Below are 24545 nucleotides of genomic sequence, written 5' to 3' on the forward strand. Positions count from 1 at the left end.
ATGAATAAAGCGCCGTTATTTCAGAAACGATCATCCATCCTAACACCAAACAAGAGACCTGTTAATGGAGGGGGGGCACCTTCACGGAGCTCTGTGTGTGTGTGTGTGTGTGTGTGTGTGTGTGTGTGTGTGTGTGTGTGTGTGTGTGTGTGTGTGTGTGTTATTGGGAAATAACTCTCATCGATGTCGCAACAGAGTGAGAGAGGAGGAGGAGCGTGGACCGGAATCCGCGGAACTTTTACTTCCTCCACGTAAACACTGCGTCGCTCGCTGCGCCTTTTACGCGCTTTTAAGACTCTTTAAAGTTTGTGCGGACCGAGTCCAGCTGTTAACATCTGTCAGCATCTGTCCACAGCTGTTCGAAGACTCGCTCTACCCTCCCGCGCCTTTAATTAGTCGGCACGTGATGTTAACCGCGGCTGCTTAATTACCCGGAGCAGCTCCGAGCGTCACTTTGGAGGAGTTCCCGGAGCACCGGGGCCTCTGTGGGAGATTTACAGCCGAGATCGAGCCCTGACACGCGGCCGTTAATCACCAGAGCCCCGCTGCTCCCAGAGGGTGAGGGAGGGAGTGAGCCGCAGGACTCTGGCGCCTCACACTGGACCCGGACACTCCTGGTTCTGTCAGCTGTTCTGACAGCCCCGACCGGACTCACACCTCTCACCCCCGGAGGACCTGCTGCCAATGTAAGTGACCGCCTGCTGGTTTTAAATGTACTGTTTCCTCTACGGACCCCGCCGCTGTGCTTTACCAGGCTCGGGTTGGTTCTGCGGGCTCACTGACGGAGAGCCGCCGTCAGTGAGAGTACCACCGCGCACACCGGTGATCCGCAGCGGGCTGTCCGGACGCAGAGCCTCTCTGCTGGTGTCCGTGCGCCTGCATGCCGAGTTTCATTCTCAAAATCTCACAATTCCTGCGTGGATCGATTTTCTTTATCAGAAAACGCGCGTCAGCTGATATCATGTTTATGTGTTCTTCGGTTCGGCGTGCGTGCCCTGCCCCGACCTGCCCGCGCTCAAAAACATGTACAACTCCAGTAAATCATTTACGCTTTGTCCTGCTGCTGTGAGTGGAAGTTCAAATTCTGATATGTTATGAGGGCCGAATTTTACGTGAAGGACAGAGAGCTTCTTAAAATAATGAAGTTCGTTTCACAGCTGTCCGGATGTGAAGGCAGCTGGAAGTGGACACTTTATAAATGTCAGTCTGACGTTTGGAGGACAGTCTCCATCGATCTGGTCCCGATAATCCGATTATAGTCAGTCAGGTCAGAGTCTGCAGTGATCAGCAGAAACATAACTGCAGCCCACATGCCTCTTCATCATCATCATCATCATCATCACATCTAAGCACTGAACTGATGAGGCAGTGCAGTAACACCCCCCCAGAAATGAAGAAAAACAACAAAGAAATAAAAGCGAGCAGATGAGTAAACTGTAAATGAAGTGTGCAGATGGAGTGATGAAGATTTCCTCAGAGGAAGCTGCTGTTTTGTTTTGTGTGTTTGTTTAACTCACTCAGTCTCTAAAAAATGGGCAATCTAGTACCCAGAATCCTCTGGGGCGAAGCTCGAGGGGGTTATATCTCTGTACCTGTGATGAAGCGTATCGCTCGCTCGTGCAAACACACACAGGAGGTGTGTGTGTGTGTGAGTGAGAGAGTGTGTGTGAGTGATGGATGGCGTTGGTGAGCAGCTCTGGGTCTGTATGTCCCTCCTGGGATCCACTAGTTCTGCCTGATTGTCCACCGTGACTCTTTATGTCCCTCCGTCTGTCTCTTGCAGCGCCTCTCTATCTTTCTTCACCTTCTTACTCGTTTTCTGCTGTGGTGCATTTTCCCGTGGCTCGGCTGTTCGTTTGTTATTAAAATGTCAAACAGGAACAGCTGAGATCTGTGGCCTCTCACATCTCAGGTGAATGAACGTTTGTAGGTTTTCAGGTGTTGGTCGAACAGAACAAAGTCTTACTGGAAGTTTTGGGATGTTTTCCCAGACCACACGACTAATGAGACTAATGGGAACTGAAGTGAAAGTGATGGTTTCCATACTGGGAGGCTGGTTTCTGTTCATGAGAGGCATGAAGCAGATAAAGACGTGAGTCACGATTCTGTTTGCGTCACAGCCTTCGACAGGCTCAGTCTGAGACCTACGGCGGCGGTTATCGCCGATGTGCTGGTCAACACAACCCCTTATTTATTTTACTCACGCCCAACGCGCTGCAGTTGTCTCCTGAATGATGCACTACATCTCCAAAAGTATCCACTCACCAACCAACTCACTGAATTCAGGTGTTCCAGTCACTTCCATAAGACGACACCTGTGCAACAGGTCCAGCCGTGAAAATTCCTCGCCACTAAATATTCCACAGTCAGCTGTTAGTGGGATTATAGCAAAGTGGAATCGATGGTGAAGGACAGCAACACAACTATGAAGCGGTAGATCACGTAAAATCAGAGCGCGGTCAGCGGATGCTGAGGTGCGCCGTGCACAGAGGTCACCCACTGTCTGCAAACTTCTGCAAACTTCACGTGACCTTCAGATTAGCTCAAGAACAGAGCGTAGAGAGTTTTGTGGAGCAGGTTTCCATGGCGACCGGCTGTATCATCAAGCTCAATGCAAAGCGTCGGATACAGTGATGTAAAGCATGTCGCCATTGGACTCTAGAGCAGTGGAGACGCGTTCTCTGGAGTGACCAATCACGCTTCTCCATCTCGCAATCTGATGGGCGAGTCTGGGTTTGGCAGTTGCCAGGACAACAGTACTTGTCTGACTGCACTGTGCCAAGTGTCAAGTTTGGTGGAGGGGGACTGCACACCACCCCGACCTCCTCGGAGAGAGCAGCTTTCACGCTCATGTAGTTAGGAATGCCATAACAGGGAGGAGCTTGGGTGCAGGTGGGTTGCAAAGTGGATTGTAGCTGCAGGATAAATATGCGCTGCCCATCCTCCTCAGAGATGATGCATTACCATGGCAACTGAGAAGGCTCAGTGCCAACAACTGTATTTCAGCCCAAAACCGTTTTCAGTGATCAGCGTCTCGTGTTGATCATGTGACTTTTCAGATTTCCAGATTTAAGCGCATTAACGTCTCACCTGCCTCACCTGCGATCAGCTGACCGAGTCGCCTCCAATTGTTCCAGGTGGACGAAGGAAAGACAAACAAGCTGCAAAGCTTCTTCCTGTCAGTGCGACGGGTTTGGATTACTAAGCGACCATGAAGACGGTCTGTTATTCAGACAGCGTGACATGAGCAGTTACCTGCTTGCAGCTCGGGTCGTTTCGTTTTTCAGAGACATCCATCAGCCTCCCTGTGGAGGTGTGCGGGCAGGGGACCGTGACTTCCTTTAAGAGTGAAATCTCAGGCGCTGCAAGTTTTACTGTCCCTGCGAGCCGTGCCTCCTTTTTTATTTTATCTGTTAGTAACCGGGTAATCTTTACTCTGCTTTTTATAGATTATTAGGATAAAGCATGGCTTTCTCAGCTGTATAGTTAAAGTAGGAATATATGTGAGTACTGTCTGATAGTAACGGCTCGCTGAGGCTGCAGATTTAAGCAGATTAACAACAACTAAAGCTGAAGACATTTCCTGTGTTTAGAGTTTGACTCAGTCAGATCCTGTTGTTTGGCAGAAGTCTAGTTTTTATTTGATTTCCGTTTTTCAAATCTATCTTTAGCTTTTATTTATCATCTATGTAAGGAGGCATGTGACCTTTAACCCTCTTTCCTGTCCTGAAGCGCACTGCACGCAGGAGGAGGAGGAGGTGGCACATATTGATCCATAAAAATTAATCATGACTCGCTGCTGCAGAGCAAACACACACTCCCACAATAAACCAATAAAATGAAATGAAAATAGATACAATTTCTCATTTCTCGGACGTGCACAGACAGACAGAGGTGGGGTAGGTCGGCCTGGACTCGTGCTGTAGTCCAGTAAAACAGCCGGTGTGTGTCGGAGGTTTCCCCGGCAACGGATGCGAATTAAAAAACAAACTCATTCTCGAATCATTCAGATATCCCTCCACGATCTGCACACCTTTGGATGCTGGTCAGGTGAGCAGATACAGCTGTCAGTTACACATGTGTGCAAGTTAATCAGCAGACAGGTGTGTAGACTGCTGGGAGGTCAGCTGCAGTGACCTTTTCAGCACAGAGTTAGAGCCAGAGATTAATAACAAGTATGATTCAGTGCAGAGAGGTCTGTTAACACATAGTGAGGAAGAAACACCCAATGCATCATGGGAATCCCCAGCAGCCTACGTCTATTGCAGCATAACTAAGGGAGGGTTCAGGGTCACCTGGTCCAGCCCTAACTATATGCTTTAGCAAAAAGGAAAGTTTGAAGCCTGATCTTGAAAGTAGAGATAGTGTCTGTCTCCTGAATCCAAACTGGAAGCTGGTTCCACAGAAGAGGGGCCTGAAAACTGAAGGCTCTGCCTCCCATTCTACTTTTAAATACTCTAGGAACAACAAGTAGGCCTGCAGAGCGAGAGCGAAGTGCTCTAATAGGCTGATATGGTACTACAAGGTCATTAAGAGAAGACCTTGTATGTGCGGAGGACTGTAATTCTAAACCCTGATGCTACACTAACCCAACGTAACAAAAGAGTCTTTGTGGAATAAATAATTTCATAAAGACATTCAGACATATTCAGACCACACATACGTGAACGCCTTCTTTGGTTTTCTCACTCACTTAAAAAGTTGAAGTCATGGATGGAGTTATGGAAAAATGATGACAAGAATGACTCAAAAAAATTTTCTTTGTCAAGTTTGAAGCAGTTTCATGTTGTTTGTGTTTGTTTTGAAGGTTGTTGAAAAATAAACATTAACAGTCTTTGTCTTTGCAGGGCAACTTTCATCTCCGCCCTCGTCTTCCTCCTCGCCGTGATGGGCGGGACTTCCCCTGCTGCCAGTCAGTCCAGCGCTCCGACAGGTAGGTGACAGCTGTGACAGGCGGGATGAGATCGGAGCTCCTCGGAGGGTCGAGTCAGTGACTCGAGTCTGTTGGCATTTTTTGTCTTTCGGCAGCAGCGAAGCAGAAAACCTAAAAATCTGAATGCACATTGGTTTTAAAAGCTTCAGGTAATTCTCATGTAGAGGCACAGGAGTGAGGATGAAGTGTGGATTTGGATCCATCAGGCCGACGAGTTCTTTCTACGCTGAAGGGAACTGAGAGGGACAAAAACGAGTGCCGTGTTTTCCTCTAAGAGTCTCTCAGGTCTGCTTAACTGAAAATCTTTCTTGTTTCTGCGGTGCAACTCTGCAGAAGTGAGGTTAATTAAAAGCCGGAGCTCTCGCCCCGTGGGACGGCGAATGGATGGTTCCTGAGCGAGGAGCCTCATTTGTAACGCTGTCGGAGGGTGGCGGGGAGGCAGGGGTGGGCAGTGGGAGGTCAGTGTAGAGGAGGTGGGTGGATGTAAAGTGAGGAGGAGGGGAGGGGACGCTGCGGGCGGAAAAGCTGCTCTCTTCAAACGTGCCATATATCAACCGTTTCAAAAACAACAACGTGATTTTAATTTTCACCCTGAAGGTCGCGAGTTTCCCTCCACGCTCACGCTGCAGACGCACGCACACGGCTGAGGGTGACCTGCACACCCACACAGCAGATCTGTTTATAGAGACTAAACAGGGCCTGACAAGCACTCCTGATAACCATGATTAAAAGCTCAGATGTTTGGTGTAATAGTAGCTTAAAGACCTCCAGAGTAACTAAAACCATCAGCAGGATGTGAAGAAATAAACGTCACCTGGACGATGCTGATATATGTAGATGTCACCTGATGTGTAACATCCCTGATTGGTTCATTAATAAAAGCTATTTCTGACGTCTGAAAACGGCAAAATTAAATAAAAGGACTAAAGTCAAACCTCGATTGTGACACGAGTTGCAGATCAATGTTAAACTGTTTCAACCAGATTATTGAAGCATCACAAACACAGCGACGCCATCACTGTAGTCCTATTATCCTCATACAGATCGCTGGGACTGAAGCTAAACGCTGCAGCTTGTTACGGACAGATGGGTGATGTGTGTGTGGAGAGGTAGGATCAGGCTGGAGGCGTTAGTGTAGATGGATGGATGGATATCGAGGGAGGAGGACGGGAAGAGGTGGACGGATGCTGGAGAAGGTTTTAATAGAAAGACTAATACGCCGGCCGGGAGAACCTGACAGGTCAATTACCAACACGCACACTCGATCCAGCTCCGTACAGGAGGGGCACAGAGCCTCCATTAATCCAGAGCTCGGTGTTCACCATCCTGAAACCACCTGCACTTCAGTTTCTCAAACTGAGGCTCGGGACCCCAGACGAGCCGCTGGACGAGCCACGAAATCGAAACAGTTTCTGTTGTTGGATTTGTCTCATAATGCATGAGTTACCTGGTTTCTATGGTTACAGAGGTCCCACTGATCCCTGATAATGTTTTGCACCTTCAGACAGTTTCAGTGTGTGTTTCAGTTTAGACTGTGAGGGGGGGTCTTAAATGTGATTTTAAGGGTATTTCCTGTGCTTAGGTGGGTTTAGGGGTCGCACATTCTACAAGAGTCTGCTCCTCGTGGTGGATGATAGTCGTCCTTATTATTATCCCATGCTGTGTTGAACAGCAATCATCTTTATCCTCCATTTAAGTCATTCAGTCATTATAGATGAGGTGCTTGTAGAGCGAGCTGCGTGCTTTGTAATCTGACTGACTGATTGGCCTCGGGTCAGCGCTGAGACCGCTGCTCAATTAAATCAATTGAGGGAAAATTGGTCTAATTTTGATGATCAATCGGTAATTTAAGTCCTGCTTACGATAAAAATCCTGGATGAGGGTTTGCACTTTCTCTTTTAGTTACAGCCATCAGTTAGAGCTGTTTCATCCTCACTGCAGGAGAATTACATCAGCTATAAATACTACAGCACTAATGGCTTTACTGACACCTCATTCAGCACGGCGGGATGTCTGTGCTGGGCTAAAATTCACCCTGTTTTTTCCTGTTCCACCTTTGTATGATTTTCATAAGCAGAGACAGTGACGGCAATCTGGAACTTAAGCAGATGTTCGTGTAATTTCTATGCTGATGATATTTTACTGTCTGTTTCTGTAGGAGTGCCCAGTTCACAGAGTATCACAGAAAATCCCTGATGCTCATTTTTTGCTTTGAGCTTCGCGACGTCAGTGAGCGTTTCGCCCGTATCTGCACCTGAAAACAGCCCCGCAGTAGAAACGTATCAAAGAGCATGCCTGTGACTAAGATGATGATGTCATAGTTAAACACGCTGCACCCATTGGTCTACACACACTCGGCAGAGAGCAAAGAGGCGGAGCTGTTACCGAGCTCAGGTTAAGAGAAAGAGATGGTTTTGATGTTTCGCTTAACCCGAGACCTTCATCACCTTCAGCAGGCAGGGCTGAGTGTAAAGGGGGGCGTGGGGTGTCCACATTCAGTCAAACGCTTTGGAAGATTATTTTTCCAGATTACTAGAATAATATATAAATAAAATATTAATGAAGTTGTTTTCATATTTACAAAAAATAAAAATAAACATTATTTTCCGCGCCCCAGTAAAACTGTGAGTGAGGCCCGTTTGGCTTTATTCATATTATTAACATCTGTTATTAACATCTGCATCATCAGAACATCTGCTTTCTGCAGCAGGAAAAATTTCATCACAGGGGACACACACACACACACACACACACACACACACACACACACACACACACCATCCAGGCACAGCACAGTCAGTCTATTTTTGTAAGGACATGAATAAAGCCCGTTTTTATTGCATGCCTTAGCTTAGGTTGCATGTTTCCATCGTGCAGAGGCGACAGAGCTGCTCAGAGGTCAAGCAGAAAAATAAAGGCAGTCACATATTTTTGCCGTATTTCTGTGTATGTTTCTCCAAGTTTCAATAAATCGCTGCACCTATTTCCAATTTTCCTGCCCAACATAAAGAAACGAGGCGTGACTGTTGCACCGCTCTGTGCTGCAGAGAGCTCCGTGTGGGGCTGATGCAGAGGCTGTTGGCCCTGTTCTCTCTCCTCAGCTTTCCAAACATACGAGAGGCTAAAAAGCCACAACAAATGTTTTCTGTGTTGCATAATCAGGTTCCCACACTAACTTTAAAGAAGTAAAAAAGGTCTCAGTTGGCTGTGGACATGTGAGGCAGCAGTCATGATCATCTGTGCCGGGTGTCTGTCTGTGTGCCAGATGCTGATGTCTGTGTTTCCCAGCTAGACGCTGGGATATTCTGAGCCTGGAGGTCGGGGTCAGAAATCTGTGCCTCCATCTGTTCACGCGCACGGCTCTTTGTCCTTCGCTCTGTGCAGCTTTCTGCACCAAATTTAATAACCGCTGCAAGCAGTTTAATTTCAGCAGTGCAGCAGCTGCCCTCTGCGCTTTAATCCTTTAATGAGGCGGACGCGTCCTTTAACAAGGCCAGTTAACGATGACATCCACTAAGCGCTGTTTAATTCGCACAGAAAAATCAGAGCCAGACCAGCATCCTGATCCAGAGAGGGAGAACCCCCACAAACTCCTCTTCCTGTTCACTCATCAGTTTCTGATAAAAAAAGTTCATCCGTTGAATGTTTGGCTCGTTCTCGGTGTGATCTGCACGCCGAGGACTTGCTTTGGTTGAACTGTTCCTTTAATGTTCCTCTCAGAGCCCATGTGCTACGACTGGGGCGAGTCCAGCGAGGGGGCGGTCTCTGTAGTGGAGGGCGAGGTCGGTTGGCTCTCCTGTCCTCTTTTCTCTCATCCCTCCGTCTACAACTACACCTCCACCCAGAGCGCCGGGCACAACCTCTTCTGGTACCGCCTCCCCGAGGGCCACGACCTGGAGCAGCCAATCACGTACAGGTAACCCCCATTAACGCGTCGGCGTCATTTTCAGGGGAAGTTTAAATGGTCTGTATTTGTATAGTGCTTTTACTTGGTTTTACTTGGTCCTAAGGACCCCGAAGCGCTTTACACTATACACAAGCATCCACCCATCCACACGCACACATTCACACACTGGTGATGGCAGCTACGTTGTAGCCACAGCCACCCTGGGGCGCACTGACAGAGGCAAGGCTGCCGGACACTGGCGCCACCGGGCCCTCTGACCACCACCAGTAGGCAACGGGTGAAGTGTCTTGCCCAAGGACACAACGACCGAGACTGTCCAAGCCAGGGCTCGAACCGGCAACCTTCCGATTACAAGGCGAACTCCCAACTCTTGAGCCACGATCGACCAAGTTTAGAAGGAAGCTGAAGCCAAAGGACCAAAACCGGCTTCACTTTTTCTGCCCTGCAGGTTTCCACTGCTCCAGTTCAAGGTTTTAGGTTTATTTCTATATAAACTTTATGTTGTCTGGAGAATAACAGAGGGAATAAACAACCGATGTGTTTGTGATCGATTACAGATGAGCCTGGTTGAGTTTAAAGCAGATGGGGGGGTTGTGTCTAATTGAGACACTTTGAGAGGAGCTGAATGATGAAGTGGGCTGTAACGATTTCCTTTCCAGAGAGGACGTATGGTGTTTGGGAGGCGGCTCGATCCGCCTCGCCGACTTTGTTCTAATGTTGTTCTAATTGAGTCGTGTCTGATTTACGTTCACTCATTGGTGATGTCATCCTGCTCTGCAGCTCGCGGCTCAGCAAAGACAGAGAGAGACTGTTTCTGCAGCCGGCCGCCGCCGCCGACACCGGCCAGTACATCTGCATGCTGCGGTAAGACGCCGGGGCTGCTGGGAAAGTTTTTGTCTGAACCGAAGCGCATGTTGCAAATATATCAAACATTTGTCTTTGAGCACGCTCAATCATCCAGGTAAGTAAATCCCAAAAGGTTGATTCTGTTCATCTGGACGTGGAGGATTCCTGGTTCCTCACTGAGCCTCTTTAAACACGACCTCCTCTTTTCTGTTCATAATTTGTTTCCTCAGGATGTTTTAACCTTCAGAGCCTGTTATTGTTTAATGTTTTCACCTGTCAACGGCCCAGAGCGTCAGAACCTCGAGGTTTTATTACAAATACTGGTTTTATACTGGTCCTTCCCCCTCTGAGTTCAATACCAGCCACACTGCGACCAGTATGTAATCCTTCTGTTACGACCAGAAATGCTGTTTTTAATTTCAAACTGCTTTAAAAGTGCTACAAAGCAGCTTCACCGAGCCAGCCTCCGGCACACCTTTATCCTCAGGTGTAAATGATTAACAATTCAGCCTTGGCCACACCCACTTCCACTGCCGCTGTAAGGCGAGGGGTGACAGAGGGCCTCCATCTCCAACAGCATTCAGTGACCACATTATATTTAATTTCACTGCAGCCACAGCTCTGAGCGGGCAGCTGACCTCTCTGTTCTCCAATTAATATAAATTCTGACAGAGTCTTCAGACTCGTCTCGCGGATAGGCCTCGATTTTAGCGACTCCAGCCGGCTGATGGTCCAACACGGCCGGTCCAGCCCGGTCATCAGCCTGTAGATCAGTCAGATGCAACAAGCCGGTCTCTTAGCTTCGATCCTCCATCTTGGCCGCTCCACACTTAATCTTCCAAAGTGGCTGTGAGAGCATCTTAAATGTGCCGCTCAGCTCGACGGATAAGTCCTGTCAGCTGGACTCGCTCCAAACCTCCAAGTAACAGTCAGCAAACAGGATCAGGTCCCGAGGGGATGAGGAGGGTCCGGGCAAGCCTCGGGACGATGGAGCGAGATCGGTCTACGAGGGTCAATCTGTGCCAAAGTGATGATCCCGTGATGTAGTAAAGTGTCACCTGCCCCGTTTTACTAAAAGTGTTCACGTTTGAATTTGCCTCGTATTCATTTCGAGTGATGGGAACAGGAAGCAGATCAGCGTTACTCGACCTCACGAGTCACCTGACCATGCAACGCACGGGAACATATTTATAAATAAGTCTTTTATTCTGAAATCCAGAAGAATGAGAATGTGAACTAGTTATAGGAGTTAGAGTTTTAAGCGTGAAGCATTTGGACGGTGTGGAGATCACACGTTAATCAGATGGAGCAACAGCAGCAGGCTGATGGTGAGCTCATCGAGCACCTTGAAACACAAACCGATGAAGAAGCGTTTTAAACGATGAGCCGGCGCTCAGAGGACGCTTTGACTACCTTTATATAAAGCTTTTCCTTTTTTAATTTCAATAATAATGTTGTTGTGTTTCTGGTTGTTTGGTCTCTGCGTCGCTATTGTGTTTTGTATTTATTAGAAAACACAAACAAAATAATATAAAAATATAATAAGCCAATGAGCGCGTCCAAAACAAGATTCATTCATTTCTAATGATACTGAAAAAAACATGAAAACTTAGACGGCCGTGCACAACAGTCACGCTTTGTTTTTAAAGATGATTGTTCGTGGAATTTTTATTAGACAGACAGGAGAGAGAGAGGAGGGCTCGAACCCGCTGCACTCTGCACACGGCGTACACTCGTCCGCTAACACGGCGAGCAAACAGCTCGCCGTGTTAGCAACGAGTCACTGAGGACGGGCGGGGTTTCCTTCAGCTCCATCTGAACGTTTTTGGGGACTTGGAGGAGTCGGCCGTAATAAATCTGAACTGGGCAGATTATCTCAGCACATGAATAAGACTCTCTCACACACACACACACACACACACACACACACACACACACACACACACACACACACACACACACACACGTCGGGGATTCATATCTTGTGGGGACTTTTAATTGACATAACCCGACTGTAACCCTGACACTAAAACCACATTTTGAGTCTCAGACATGCCTTCAAACGTTGGTCCCCACAAGTACACTGAACTTCCAATTTTTGGTCCCCACAAAGACATGAATGCACACACATACGCACAGCACACATTTCATGGAGATCAGGCCCAGCCAGACAGGCATTACAGCTCTGCCTGTAAGTCGTCTGAGCCACAACCAGTTAAGCTCACATCAGTTATTTTGTGACTAATGAAGACAAAAAACCGACGTCTGTATTTTAATTTTCATATTTGCTACAAACACAAACGTATTTCTTCTGATGTCGTCGTTTACTTCACTGCCGGTCCGTCCGTCATGAGGCTGCTGCCGTCTGTGGTACGAGTGCTGCCAGAGCTGCTTTCAGTACCAATACTGCAGCAGACCTCAAAGAACAAGGTGATCTAGTTCTGCGTTCCTGTGTGGTCAGGTCACTTCCTGTTTCCTCTGTCTTACCGGCTTCAGAGAATTATTTGGCACATGCACAAAGCCGTGCAGACACAGATGCAGGAATAGCATCCACATGTTTCAGAGGTCAAAACTCAAGTTCTCACGAGCCTCTGAGTTCACGTATTTGTAGCCTGTAAGTTCCTGACGTTTGGTTTCGAGAGTAAAACAGCACAGCTGGGCTAGCGTGCGCACGACTGTTCATATGATAAGATAATAATCAGTTTGTTGGTGATGTTTAGAATCTTTGATCTGAATCACAACCCTGTGATAACATAAGAGGCTCAATAGTTTTAGAGATGAAGCAGAGAGTCAACCAGCTTCTTTCTGTTGTGCTGATGATGCCGAGACCAGCGATGACCCAAAATCACAGCCTGTGTTCGCGTTCTGTGGGTTTGTGGTTTGCTCTGCTCCACTTTGTCATGTTTCGGCTGAACGCCGCTTCTGAATGCCGTCAGTTCCCCGAAACTTTTAGAAGAGCTGATGCAGCATCGTGGGAAAGGCGTGAGCATCGTGCGCCTTCCTGAGCTGGCGCCTGGGTTGGAGTCCACCCCAGACTGTTTCCTGTGTGTCATTCACTCTCCTCACTTCCCTACATAATCTCCATACTGCCCCCCCCCCCCAATAAAAATCTGAATGTTTGGCCGGAGCTGAAATGTGCAGATGCTCTGGATGGGTTCCTGCTTGCTGACATCTCCCGTCTCTGACTTGCAGTAACAAGTCCTCCTGCAGTAAGATCGCCATCCGCCTCAAAGTGTTGCGGCCGGACGACGTTGTTAAGTGTGCGCTTCCGGTTGCCGTGGCACCGATTGAGGACTTGATCCCTTTACAGGAGGGGAAGACGTTAGACTGTCCAGACCTGCAGGACGCCACCAAGATGTCAGAGAGCGCACCAAAGGTCCAATGGTACTTTGTGGCGCACCCGGTAAGTTTTCAGCACTGCTGTTAACCTCTGTCCTGTTTTATCTGCAGTCTTTGATTCTGTTGCATTCAGATACTCAGAATCACATTAAAATCATGCTGGTCTCTGACATAAAGCCTGGTCCTTCAGCCTCTGAGTGCTTTCTCTGTATGACACCAAATTAAAATCCTTTTAGACACTCGGTTCTTTATTGAATTGACATTTTCTTAAATGTCAGTAGATCAAAAGTAATCGAGTATATCTTTAATGTTTCTGCAAATAAAAACATTTTTATTGTTTTGAACACAACATTGGGCCCCAACACAAACTCAAAACTGAATCAAATACCAAACATATCGATGTCTGTTCTGCGAGTAGCGACTTAACCAAGCGAAGTCGCCGCAGCTGGACGACGTCCACCTTCTGACACGATCTGTCGTTTGAGTTCATCTCCAATCAGCCTTCAGTGTAACGGATTTATTGGTTTGTTCTGGTCGCTGTATGTTGGCGCTCTCTTGAATCATGGTTACTGGGCTGCTCTGTTTTATTTCCAGTCAGCAACTTTTCTAATGGCTGTACATTATCTTTACCTTTCTTTAGTTACTCTGACTGATGTTGATGTTTTTCTACGATAGAACATTTCTTCACTTATTATATATTATTTTAAAGAAAATCAAGGCACTGTTTCAGGGGCAGAGGTGAAATGATGACATATTAATGATATAGAAACATATTTATTAGAATTCAACTAACTTTGTATAAAGTCATTTTCCATATTTTGAAAATAGCAGTGGGACCAATATTGAGCCTTATGGAATCCCTTCAATGAAGTACTTTATGTTTAACTAGAAATGAATGTGTTTTGTAAAGAAGTCTCCCTGGTTTCGTTATACACCTTGTGATACTAATGACTGAGTAAACCACAGACGTATCAGCACCGTTATAGCTGATTAATCTTTTTTCTCTCACAAATGTTTTTTTCTCTTCCTCGTACGATGGGATGCCTGTGTTTCTGCAATAACAGTTTTACTTCTTCTTTCAATTAACAGAATATGTTCAGTGTGGTATTCGTGCTTTTCCTCTCTTAAACGTGGCAGCTCTGTTCATTAATCCTTCTGTCAACGAGTCAGTAAAGCAAACAGCTGACCTGAAACACGCTGTAAAGCCGAGCGGAGCTGCAGGATATCGTCTGCAGATCGGGTCTGGATGGGCTGGATGAAACTAAAGTGTGTGAATCTCGCCGTTCTCAGGTGTGCGACTGGTATCCGTTCTGGGACAGCGACAGGGAGCAGAAAGGAAACAGTCTGCAGGTTCACCTCATGATGGAACAGTATCAGGGTTTATATTACTGCAGAGTCCAGTACCAGAGGAGGAACCAAACACTCAACTTCACCAGGAGCATCAACGTCACGGCCATCTGTGAGACACCGTTTCTGGTAACTCGCATACAGAGATTACAGGCAGTAACTGTGCAGGTAACCGGTGCTCTCATTTACTCTCAGTGCCCCTCTCGCTGCCCAAAGAGCCCAGCATCATGAACCCCACACATGACCAGATTTTCACAGTCAAAACAGGTACGTGAACAAACCCCCCGAGCGCTGTTCAGTCGTCTTTGTCTTTGCACGTTTCTCCTGTTTGTACTGCAGCTTTACAGCTCAGAGGCCTCGAGGACGTGCTAAACGCTCCTATGTGTAGATTTAAAGATTTGCATAAACTTCATGAGCATTTGACCGTCCCTGCCGTGACTTGGAGATGCCGGTCAAACGTGCCTTGGGCTTTACCTTGGGGCCCATTGTTTGGTTCATATTGCTGGCACTAATTCAGAGTCCTGGTGGGCTGTGGGTTCAGTGGCCTCATGGTCTTTCTGGCTCTGCGGAGCGATGACCTCCAGCTTCAGCACCTCTCAGTCTGAGACCAGGTTCCCATCAGGAACAGGCTGGAGTGCCCGTTCCTTTGGGAACAGTGTGGAGGAGACCCCGGGGCAGACCCTGAACGAGAGAAAATGTCTGTTGGCTGGAATGTGTCATGATGAGGACCGGAAGGAAAAATCAAGTTTTTAAGGGTTTTCTTTGTGTCGTCGTTCACCCTGAGCTGCTGCAGTCGTGTATTGTGGAGACCCTGTTTGTATGCGAGGCAGCAGACGCATTGATCGGTGCAGATGACAGCCGGAGGTCGCTGTTGACGGAGCGATAGTGTTAATTTGTTATTGATCAGAAACGATTGGTCAAAATGGAAAACGTGCAGACGAATAAAAAATTGAAAGAACAGAAAAACCAAAACCAACAGAGCTCACATGTTAAATAAATAACTTGATGTGATTGGCTGTCCTGTGACTTCTTCACAGCAGGAACATAAATCCTGCTTGAATAAAACGTGCTGCACAGATATCTTTGAACCCATTAAGAACATTTTGAGTGTAATGAGGTTGATCTACAGCAGCCTTCAGTCCTGCTCACACTGATGAACACAAAGGTCTGCACAGACGCCACGTCTCTCATTAACACAGAGGACGGGGACAGGGGTGAATCTAACCAGGCTGATTTGTCCAGATGTGCATGGACAACATCAGCAGTTGATGGAAGAGTCGTGTGGCTCTGTGGAGGAAGTTCTTCCACCTGCAGCTGGACTCTGAGGACGTGACGGGCGGCACTTCGTCTGCCAGCAGCTTCATTCAAACTGGCTCTCTGAGACTCGACATTCACAAAGTTAATCGTCCGCTCAGAATTAGTGGAAGCTGCGGGAGAACGTCTCATAAAACAGAACAAGCTGCTAACGGCGTGCACACGCTCCATCAACGCACGCGACATGCACACACAGTGTGAGTCGGTGCTGATGGAGGCGAGCAGGACTGCAGCCAGCAGGCTGATAAATGTCTGAAGGAAACGACTGCCGCAGCGCCGTCATCAGCAGCAGTTTAAGACTTCAATATCAGCGTCATTGTCTGTGAAAGGAAAATAAAGTCATGAAACTGCAGCTGCGTTTTCCAAAGCTGCAAACACTGCGACTCCAAAAAGTTTGAACGGGTCGTTAATTAGACCGAATTACTGCATTTATGAAGCTGTGCAGCAAAGAAACATCGAGATATAAAAACACGCTCGGGAACATGTGTTCTGCACGGATCGTTTAATGAACCGCAAATATTCAACAGAAATGAATCCAGAGAATACACTAAAATCACTTTGAGTCATGTCCGTCACCAAGTTGGACGTGTGCCGCTCATTTCCAGCTCCACGTGCAGCTTTGCGCGAGTCGCAGTTCAAAACGACCACATTAGGATATTCCCACTCTATGGCATCATGCAGATCCACGAGTGGAGTGAACTGTTTAACGTGAACATCCACGCCTGCAGCAGGAAACACTTTACCTTCATCCTGCACTGAAATGAATATCCTTCTGTCTCTTCAGGCACCGAGGTGCGTCTGGTGTGCAGAGGTCAGCTTCCGTTCGTCCTGGACAAACCGTGGCGGGAGATCTGGTGGACAGTTGATGGGAAGACGCTGGACAAACTTCCTGATCGATTCACACAAATTAACAGGTGCGAACAGAGCGCGTGCGCCAGCGGCCGCTCTGCACGGGCGCTTGTTATAAAGTCACATCTTCAAATAAACTTGATGATAAGAGCGCTGACCACTGCTAAGGTTTTTGCTTTTATTTGGGTTTTTCATTTTAAATGACGCCTCCTTCACTTTCATCAGCATCTCCTATTTTTGCACCGTTGGAATTAACTCCAAACCTTTCAGTAAAAAGCTCAAAATAGTGAATTAAAGTTCAACTCAAAGAGTGTTTTACAAAAACAAGATAAAATGTGTAAAGTGTGTCTGTAGCCTCAGTGCTTATAATGTGAAAGGAGCTGTTTAAATGTAACAAACTTGAAACACTACTTTATTGATATATATACTAGGCTGCGAGACATCAGCAGCACAGCATATTTAAAACAACTCGAACTATCAGACGAAAGCAGCGGAGAGTAAATTCCTGCAGAAAGCATGCTTTTATTTTGAAATGTCACTTCTTTTTGTGCTTTGAGGGTGGTGAGAGACCACTTCAGGGACCTGACTATCGAGAACATCCTCGTGATCCAGGACTTCCAGTCCAAAGACCTGAAGCGAGAGTTTTACTGCTCCGTGAAGAACGAGCGAGGCTTCGATACCCGCAGAGCTCAGCTGGAGGAGGAAGGTGAGGAAGCGCTGCTCACGCCGTGTGGATGTTTCACATTAAAGGCTCGTCATGCATCTGAAACTCAAGCTCAGTAAACACTTTCCAGATGAGCTTCAGGTCTCAGGGAACAAACAGGAAGTTCGATTTGGGAATTATGGTCCTGGGTGATCCCCACCCAACACCTGTGACGTCTTTAGTAGACCAAGGTGTCGATGACAAAACCATAGATAACGTCCAGCGTAATGTAGAACTCCCACTGTGGACTCCCACAGGGGGCGCTCTTGAGCTCGAGCAGCGTTAGATAGAAAGCATCAAAAGCACAGATGTCGTTCCATTTCTTACAGGTTTGTTACAATGAAATGATGAAGACCCCCTGCCCTGTGTTGTTTTCTGTCCGTGGGGGCGTGGCTTAGCCGTCACTGAGGCCTCAGGTGTGTTTGTGTTGCAGTGTCGCTGCCCACCGTGGAGCTGGGCTGCGGCCTCGGCGTCACTCTGCTCCTCATGCTGATCCTCTTCGTGGTTTATCACGTCTTCTGGCTGGAGCTGCTGCTGCTCTATCGCTCCTGGTTTGGCACAGACGAGCGGCACACAGGTGAGACCCCGCCCCCAGCTCCCTCCACCTGCTCGCCCGTTCCCTTTATGACCCGCAGTCAGATAAACCCTCAGACGCACCATTTTTATCGCCTTTTTGTGCGATTATGATTCTGCATATTCGGGGTGTAAAACACGAGGTAATAAAGCTACAGCCTTGTTTTTGGCCAGGTAACTGAAATATCTGCAGTGTCACTTCACTTTTTATGCCCTGACACTAAATTTCTTCTCTACGAGTCGCGCTGCCTGGCTGCGCTTGCAGCATTTAGTTTATTAAAGGAGAACGTTTGTGACCCTAAAATCACTCCAGAGCTACATGTTTGCGTTCGAGGACACTCGGTCAGCTTCTCACAGAAAAATCCCCTCGCTTTATCTCGATCGGAGGCAAAATTTGACAGTTTTCACATGTCGTGGTAGAAAAAGATTGTATCTTATCTGCAAATGAAACTTGTGCATACCAGAAATGTCACACAGGACGTCTGAGCAGTGTGTGCAGGGACGTTTTCATGTCATGTGGAAAAATGGGAACAGACGTGGAGAGCAGCGATTCACTGAAACATGCAGCATATTTGAAAAGTCCAAAACCTTGAGTGAGACTGTTCAGTTTAGTTTTGTAGAGAATGAAGAAGAAGAAGGAGGAGGAGGAGGCGCTTTATCAGATCAGTTTCCACTCACTTTTATCTCGCTGACTCGACATGTGTGGGTGATATTTACGTCCTGACTTCCTGACGACTGAAGCTCAGAAGTTTCCCCTCTGTAATGGAGTGTGTGTGTGTGTGTGTGTGTGCGTGTGCGTGTGTTCAGATGATAAGGAGTTCGACGTGTACATTTCGTATGCGAGGAACAGTGAGGAGGAGCAGTTTGTTCTGTTGACGCTGCGCAGAGTCCTGGAGAACGAGCTCGGGTACTCGGTGTGCATCTTCGACCGAGACAGCCTGCCAGGCGGGAGTGAGTACTCACGTGTGCTGTCACACACACCACACACACACACTGAACAGGTGAACCAAAACACACGTCATCCATCCATCCTTTCATCCGTCCATCCTTCATTATCCCTCTCTCCCTGCAGCCATCACAGATGAGACTCTGAGTTTCGTGGCTCGCAGCAGGCGCCTCCTGGTGGTCGTCAGTCCCGGCTACGCCTCGCAGGGCTCCCAGGCTCTGCTGGAGCTTAAGGCCGGCATTGACACTATGGCGCTAGCTGGGCACCTGCGGGTGATCCTGGTCCAGTACAAGCCGGTCCGGAGGAAGGGCTGGGTCAGGGAGCTGAGGCGGGCCCGGGTGGCTCTGGCGCTGGTCCGATGGCAGGGGGACAAGTCCAGAGAGCTGTCGTCACGCTTCTGGAAGAGGCTGAGGGTGGAGTTGCCCGTGAGGAGGGTTAGCAGCCGAGGGGAGGACGAAGAAGAGAGCAGTAAGGAGGTGGCGCTGATGAGGCTTCACAGTCAGAACAGTACAAACTCCCAAACGGGGCTGATCAGCAACACCGTCAAAGACCCGCAGAAAGTCCTGAATTCTGCAGCGTAGCAGCAGCTCTCTGAGAACAGTTACAGCTGATGGAGCTCAGCCTGGGGAAGGCTCGTGGTTTCTCTGAATGAGAGTCATGCTTTTGACCAGGACTGACTCAGATTTATTCATTTTATGGAACAAAGTTTCATTTTCCCTTTAAGGATATGAAAAAGTCCACAGCCATGCTAGCAGCTCTGTCAGTATTTACACCAGAAAACATTTCCCATCAACAAGCTAATGTTTTTATCAGTGTCGCATTATGAACAAATGGCACGTTTCAGCGTCCTGGGTTAATGAGACTGTGCTCCACCTTGTTTCCTCTTCAGGTGATGTTTGGCCAAAACCACTTACAGATACCCGCACGGTTTCCTTTGGCCTCTGAGCAGCGACACGCGATGTCATAGTGTGACTTGTTTTGGACAAAGTTTCAGTTTTAAATGTGGCCGTCGCATTTTTAACCCAAAACCACAATATTTGCTGAAGCCGACCAAGTTCTTTATGCCTAAACATAGCTGCGTAGCTCTTGGTGCTTAAATATAACAGTTTACTCTTGACTGTGGTTGACATAGAACACCATGTGAGTACAGTAGTCAAGTTTATTTCTATGAACTATATAATCATTGACCAACAGGCTGCACAATAACCAAAACCTCCCAAATGGAACAAAATAGTTCAAGTAATTTAAAAACGGTTAAAAAATACGGTTGGAATGAACTATGAATTTTACAAAAACGTAAGGTAGAAAAAAACGGAATAACTTCTTACATCTAGCTGAGAACAGAGGATTGGCTGCTCGACACCGTCGGTGCAGGTCGAGCCCAGCACGTGCAGCTCAGAGGACAGACGTCCATGTATGTGCGAGCCATATTTCACACTAATCATCTAACAGCTGTGCAGATATTTAAAAAGGAAAATGTAAATCTCCCTGACAGGTTTGTAGCTTGAACCTATTCGCTGGAACGTTGAAGACAATATAATTACACAGCAAGCAAGACACGAAGTAGACAAAGTTCTTCATGTTTCTCGTGCACGGGAGAGACCGGACAAACGCCATTCCTTCGCTTGACCCCAGTTGCTCTCGTCCGCTCCCCCGTAACACTGCTCTTTTATTGAGGTTACATGAATATGCATAGGTTCATTAACATATGACCTCTACATACAAACAAAGAGTACCGTGTGTGTGTGTGTGTGTGTGTGTGTGTGTGTGTGTGTGTGTGTGTGTGTGTGTGTGTGTGTGTGTGTGTGTGGTCAGTGTGTGACCCCATAAATAACTTCCCTAAACCTGCTGGTCTGGAAGTCCAGCAGTTCATCTAAACAAAAGGCACTTAGCCTAAAACAGATACAGCCACGTTTATCCTACCATGTAACAATAAGACAAGGTACGACCTCTCCCATGCTCCCAGGATGTAGGTGTGCACACAAAGTTTGCAGACTATTAAGGCTCAAACCTCTACCAATCTACAACTAATTATAAAACTCTAAGCATATATAAGTAGATATTTCTAAGCATAAATGACAATCAACAATACAAAACCTAACATTCCCCCCTTTTTGACCTTTATGCTAGAAAAGTTATGATCACCTCATGTTTGACAGTTTCAATGCAAACATTTTTATACACAGCATATGTCAATCACCCTAAATTACTGTAACCGTACACAGTTTGACAAATGTATTAGCAGTTATCCCATTCCTCATTGATCTCATCCAATGGCAAACTGCATCCTACGAGCAAACAAATGAATTGTTAATTTAATAGTTAAAATAAGAAAGTAACATTTTCAAAAACATCCCAGCTTTGCTGTGATCACCCATCATCTATGCAGAGTGGTTTGAGTTCTGCAGGGCGTCATGAATGTCTCTTCCAGTTGTTTCCATCACTGTCCATAGGACCAGAGTAGAATAAGCATTCAAACATACCAGTTGGTTTTGTTGTTTGTCAACATGGGTCTCAGCTATCATGAAAGCTGCAGACCTCTTCAGCACTCTAGTTTTATGGCCTCTACCAACCCCCATCACCTCACTTCAGGCCTTCGTCCTGCGAGGGGGGTACTTATGACTCCTCCACTGTCCACGCTCTGCAGAAAAACCCCTCTGTGGAAAGGGTGCTGGGTCCAGTTATCTTACTGCTGTTATGATCCCAGCAGTCTTCAGAGTGTCATCATATGCACAGTGCAGTGGCACAGCATTAGGTGATGTTCATAGGAAACTGCTGTCATCACCACCATAGCTTCTGGTTCATGTGCTTTTCATAGAATCATGATGCTGATGCTATGAACGCTCTACACACATGAGTCAAGATGCAGAAAAACTGCTGCACATCTGAAAGAAGAAGCTGAACTCACAGAAACGCTGCACACTCCAGTTATCACAGTTATCATAGTTCTGTTTCCCTCTCTTTGATGAGTTCTCAGCCAGCTCTCGATCTGATAATGTGTAGCTTGCTCATCAGCTCAGAAGAGACCACAACGCAACCTCACACAGTGGTTGCGTGCTTTGCCCCACAGTGGCAAAGACGTGCACTTTCATATTCAATTCAGCTTCTCCATCATGTACTTTTAGATGTTTCATACAGGGTTCAGCATATTAGTTGTTTTCACAGGTGTGCTCTATATCTCAACAATGGCTCATAATAAGACGACAGTCTTTCACACAGGTCAAGTGCCTCTATGCACATCATTAGTTTAAATATTTACCTATTTTACTTCATCTCATATGTCATTGTACTGAATTTGAGCAACCACAAGCTTAATGTAGATTACTTTTAACAACTATCCACCTCAATTAAATCTAAGGTCTGGAGCACAGGCTGTTGTTGATCAGGGCAAGCCAAAGAATAATCTAAGCATTTTGTGTCAGCAAGGGGTGGGGGAAAGCCATTCACCAGAGCATATCTTAACTGCTGCTGATGTGGGCTGGCCTTCTCCACACACTCTTCAAGGCGGGTTTTTTTTTCTGAAAATTTCTAAGACTTGAATCTAAACATTTTACAGCAACCAATTTACCCTCAAAATCACAGTTTTGTATTAGAATATGAATATCTCACGCTGCTGGGAGTGAATTCTTGCATGAATGCGTTGTCTCCCTGTGATGCAGTCTTACTTGCTCGGGAACCTATGATAACAACAACAACCGTGTCACAGACCACACCTGCTCCGCAGCATTCACACAAACGCATATGACAACAACAACAACACAAATTAGGCCTACTTCGAACTCTCACCGTTACACTCGGGACACCGACCCAATCTTTCGGGACCCTAACCCAGTCGCGCGACAAAACCCAATGAAGGGACACTCGGGACACAAACCCAGGGCGATTTCTCGGGACACAAACCCAGTTGCGGGACACAAACCCAGCTTCGGGAGACAAACCCAGTTGCGATTATAGAGTCACTCTCCAACTTACTTGGCGTTGCTTAGCATCTCGGGACTTTACTACAGGAACTTCCTGACTGACGTCAGTCTTTCAGCGTGTCTCTTCTCCCCTCGGTGAATGTCGACTCCAGGGCTCCGGCTCTCGAAGGACCAATTAATCGTGCTTTGGGGAAAGGAGTTCATCTTTGTGGAAACCGTGATTGTTTGAAGTGGTTCATTGAACATCAACGTTCAAGCGTGGATGTTACCGTCCTTACTGCAAAGCTGCTAGCATGGCTAAAAACGAGCTTCAGACTAACATTTTTAAAGGGTTAGTTCGTTAGTTAAAATGCTGAAAGCGCCCCTAGAGGCTGCAGTGTTCATTACAACAGGAAGTCTGTGTTGTCAGTCCTGGAGCTGAAGTCACGATGCCGTTAAAGCTGGTCGCCCTCAAGAGCGGGAGGAGGACGATGCAGATGCTTCGATAGAAGTGTTTGTTTTACAGGTTTTCAATTTCACTCATTTTATTTTAACTTTGATATTAGCTGCCATTTCATCATCTACAGTATCCACTCATTATCACATGTGTCATTATCACATTTATGTATTTCATTTTTTTTGTTTGTCCAGAGTTAAAAACTTTTGTGTTTTCTAAACTGGTGCTTTATAAAAGAGGTCTGGTTTTACTTTACAGTGTTTTGTGCAAACATGCACAAAATAGCCTTAAACACATGTTAATCAAATCATAACACACAGTTAACACACTAATAGACTATAGAGGTGGATTAAAATCAAGTCCTATATCTGTATCATGTTAGCATTCAGTGTTAGGTTCATATGGGTTCTATCGTTTTTTTTCTACATATCTGTTAAAAACCAAAGGTCACCTGTTGGTAGGACTCGTGGAGAGGTGTCAGGATAACAAAGTGGGTAAGAGTCATCCTCGGGGAGGGGGGGGGCCATGACCATCTATACAAAATTTATTCAAATCCATACAATGGATGCTAACACATCACATGTGCCACAGACGGGGAGCATTTCCATTTATATATCTGTATGTCCTCTGTAGCTGAATGTAGTCGTCATTTTAATTGGTTACAAAGAGCACAACACCTGCCTAATGAGCAGGTCACTACACAATCACCTGTAGTGTGTATGAAAGATACTGACTTATCTGAAAATACCCACTAAATAACCACCAGACAGTCGTAAAACTTAAAGTGCGACACAAACCGGAAATGAATAGTTTGCCTTCAAAGACAAAGTTCTGCCTTAGAACTGAAATCCACTCAAAAAGTACAACTTTTACTTTGAAGGCAAACATGGCAACAAGTGATTTCATTACCGCTCAGTAGTTGACAGTGTTTTCAGACAAATCGGACACTTTCATCCAACGTAGGTGCAGCTACAGCAATCTGTTAGCATCCAAGGTCTTTGGTACAACCAGTTTCACCCAGTAACAGCAACCTCCAGGAACCAGTCAGGGAACACCCACATTTTCTTAAAGACTGGTGGGTACGGTTACCTGTGTGATTTGTGCGTGCACACATGTGACATCGCTTGGATAGTTGTGACGTTGAGGAGTTTTTGCACAGACGCCAGCAGAGAGGTAAACCTGGGTGTCATCTGCATAGAGGAGTTATCGTACCTGCTAAACAACACAAGAAAAACCAAGTATGGATTCATGCTTCATGCACTGCAGGTTTTAGATATCAGCATTGAGTAACCTGTTATTTGTTTGTTAATTACTGTGCACTTTCTTTATTTTCCACTTTATATTTGATATTTCAGAATGACAAAGTGCATCCTGCACTTTGTCACGCTGTGAACTGTGGTTATTTTATTTCTGTTTTTTGGTATAAAAGTCT

General features: G+C 46.5%; 1 protein-coding gene across 1 annotated transcript; it reads left to right on the top strand.

The window, feature by feature from the left end:
- Positions 1-226: 226 nt before the first annotated feature.
- Positions 227-24493, top strand: il1rap (interleukin 1 receptor accessory protein). The gene is made up of 12 exons (XM_085429510.1): positions 227-686; positions 4848-4933; positions 8654-8849; positions 9621-9704; positions 12879-13089; positions 14316-14484; positions 14568-14639; positions 16471-16600; positions 17093-17241; positions 17672-17815; positions 18619-18762; positions 18884-24493. Coding segments are annotated over exons 1-12 (1842 nt in total). The 5' UTR covers positions 227-684; the 3' UTR covers positions 19339-24493.
- The last annotated feature ends 52 nt before the right edge of the window (positions 24494-24545 follow it).

Source organism: Rhamphochromis longiceps, linkage group LG14, assembly GCF_057381845.1.
Source record: "Rhamphochromis longiceps isolate RC_006_pf linkage group LG14, R_longiceps_female_GT1.1, whole genome shotgun sequence".
NCBI lineage: Eukaryota > Metazoa > Chordata > Actinopteri > Cichliformes > Cichlidae > Rhamphochromis > Rhamphochromis longiceps.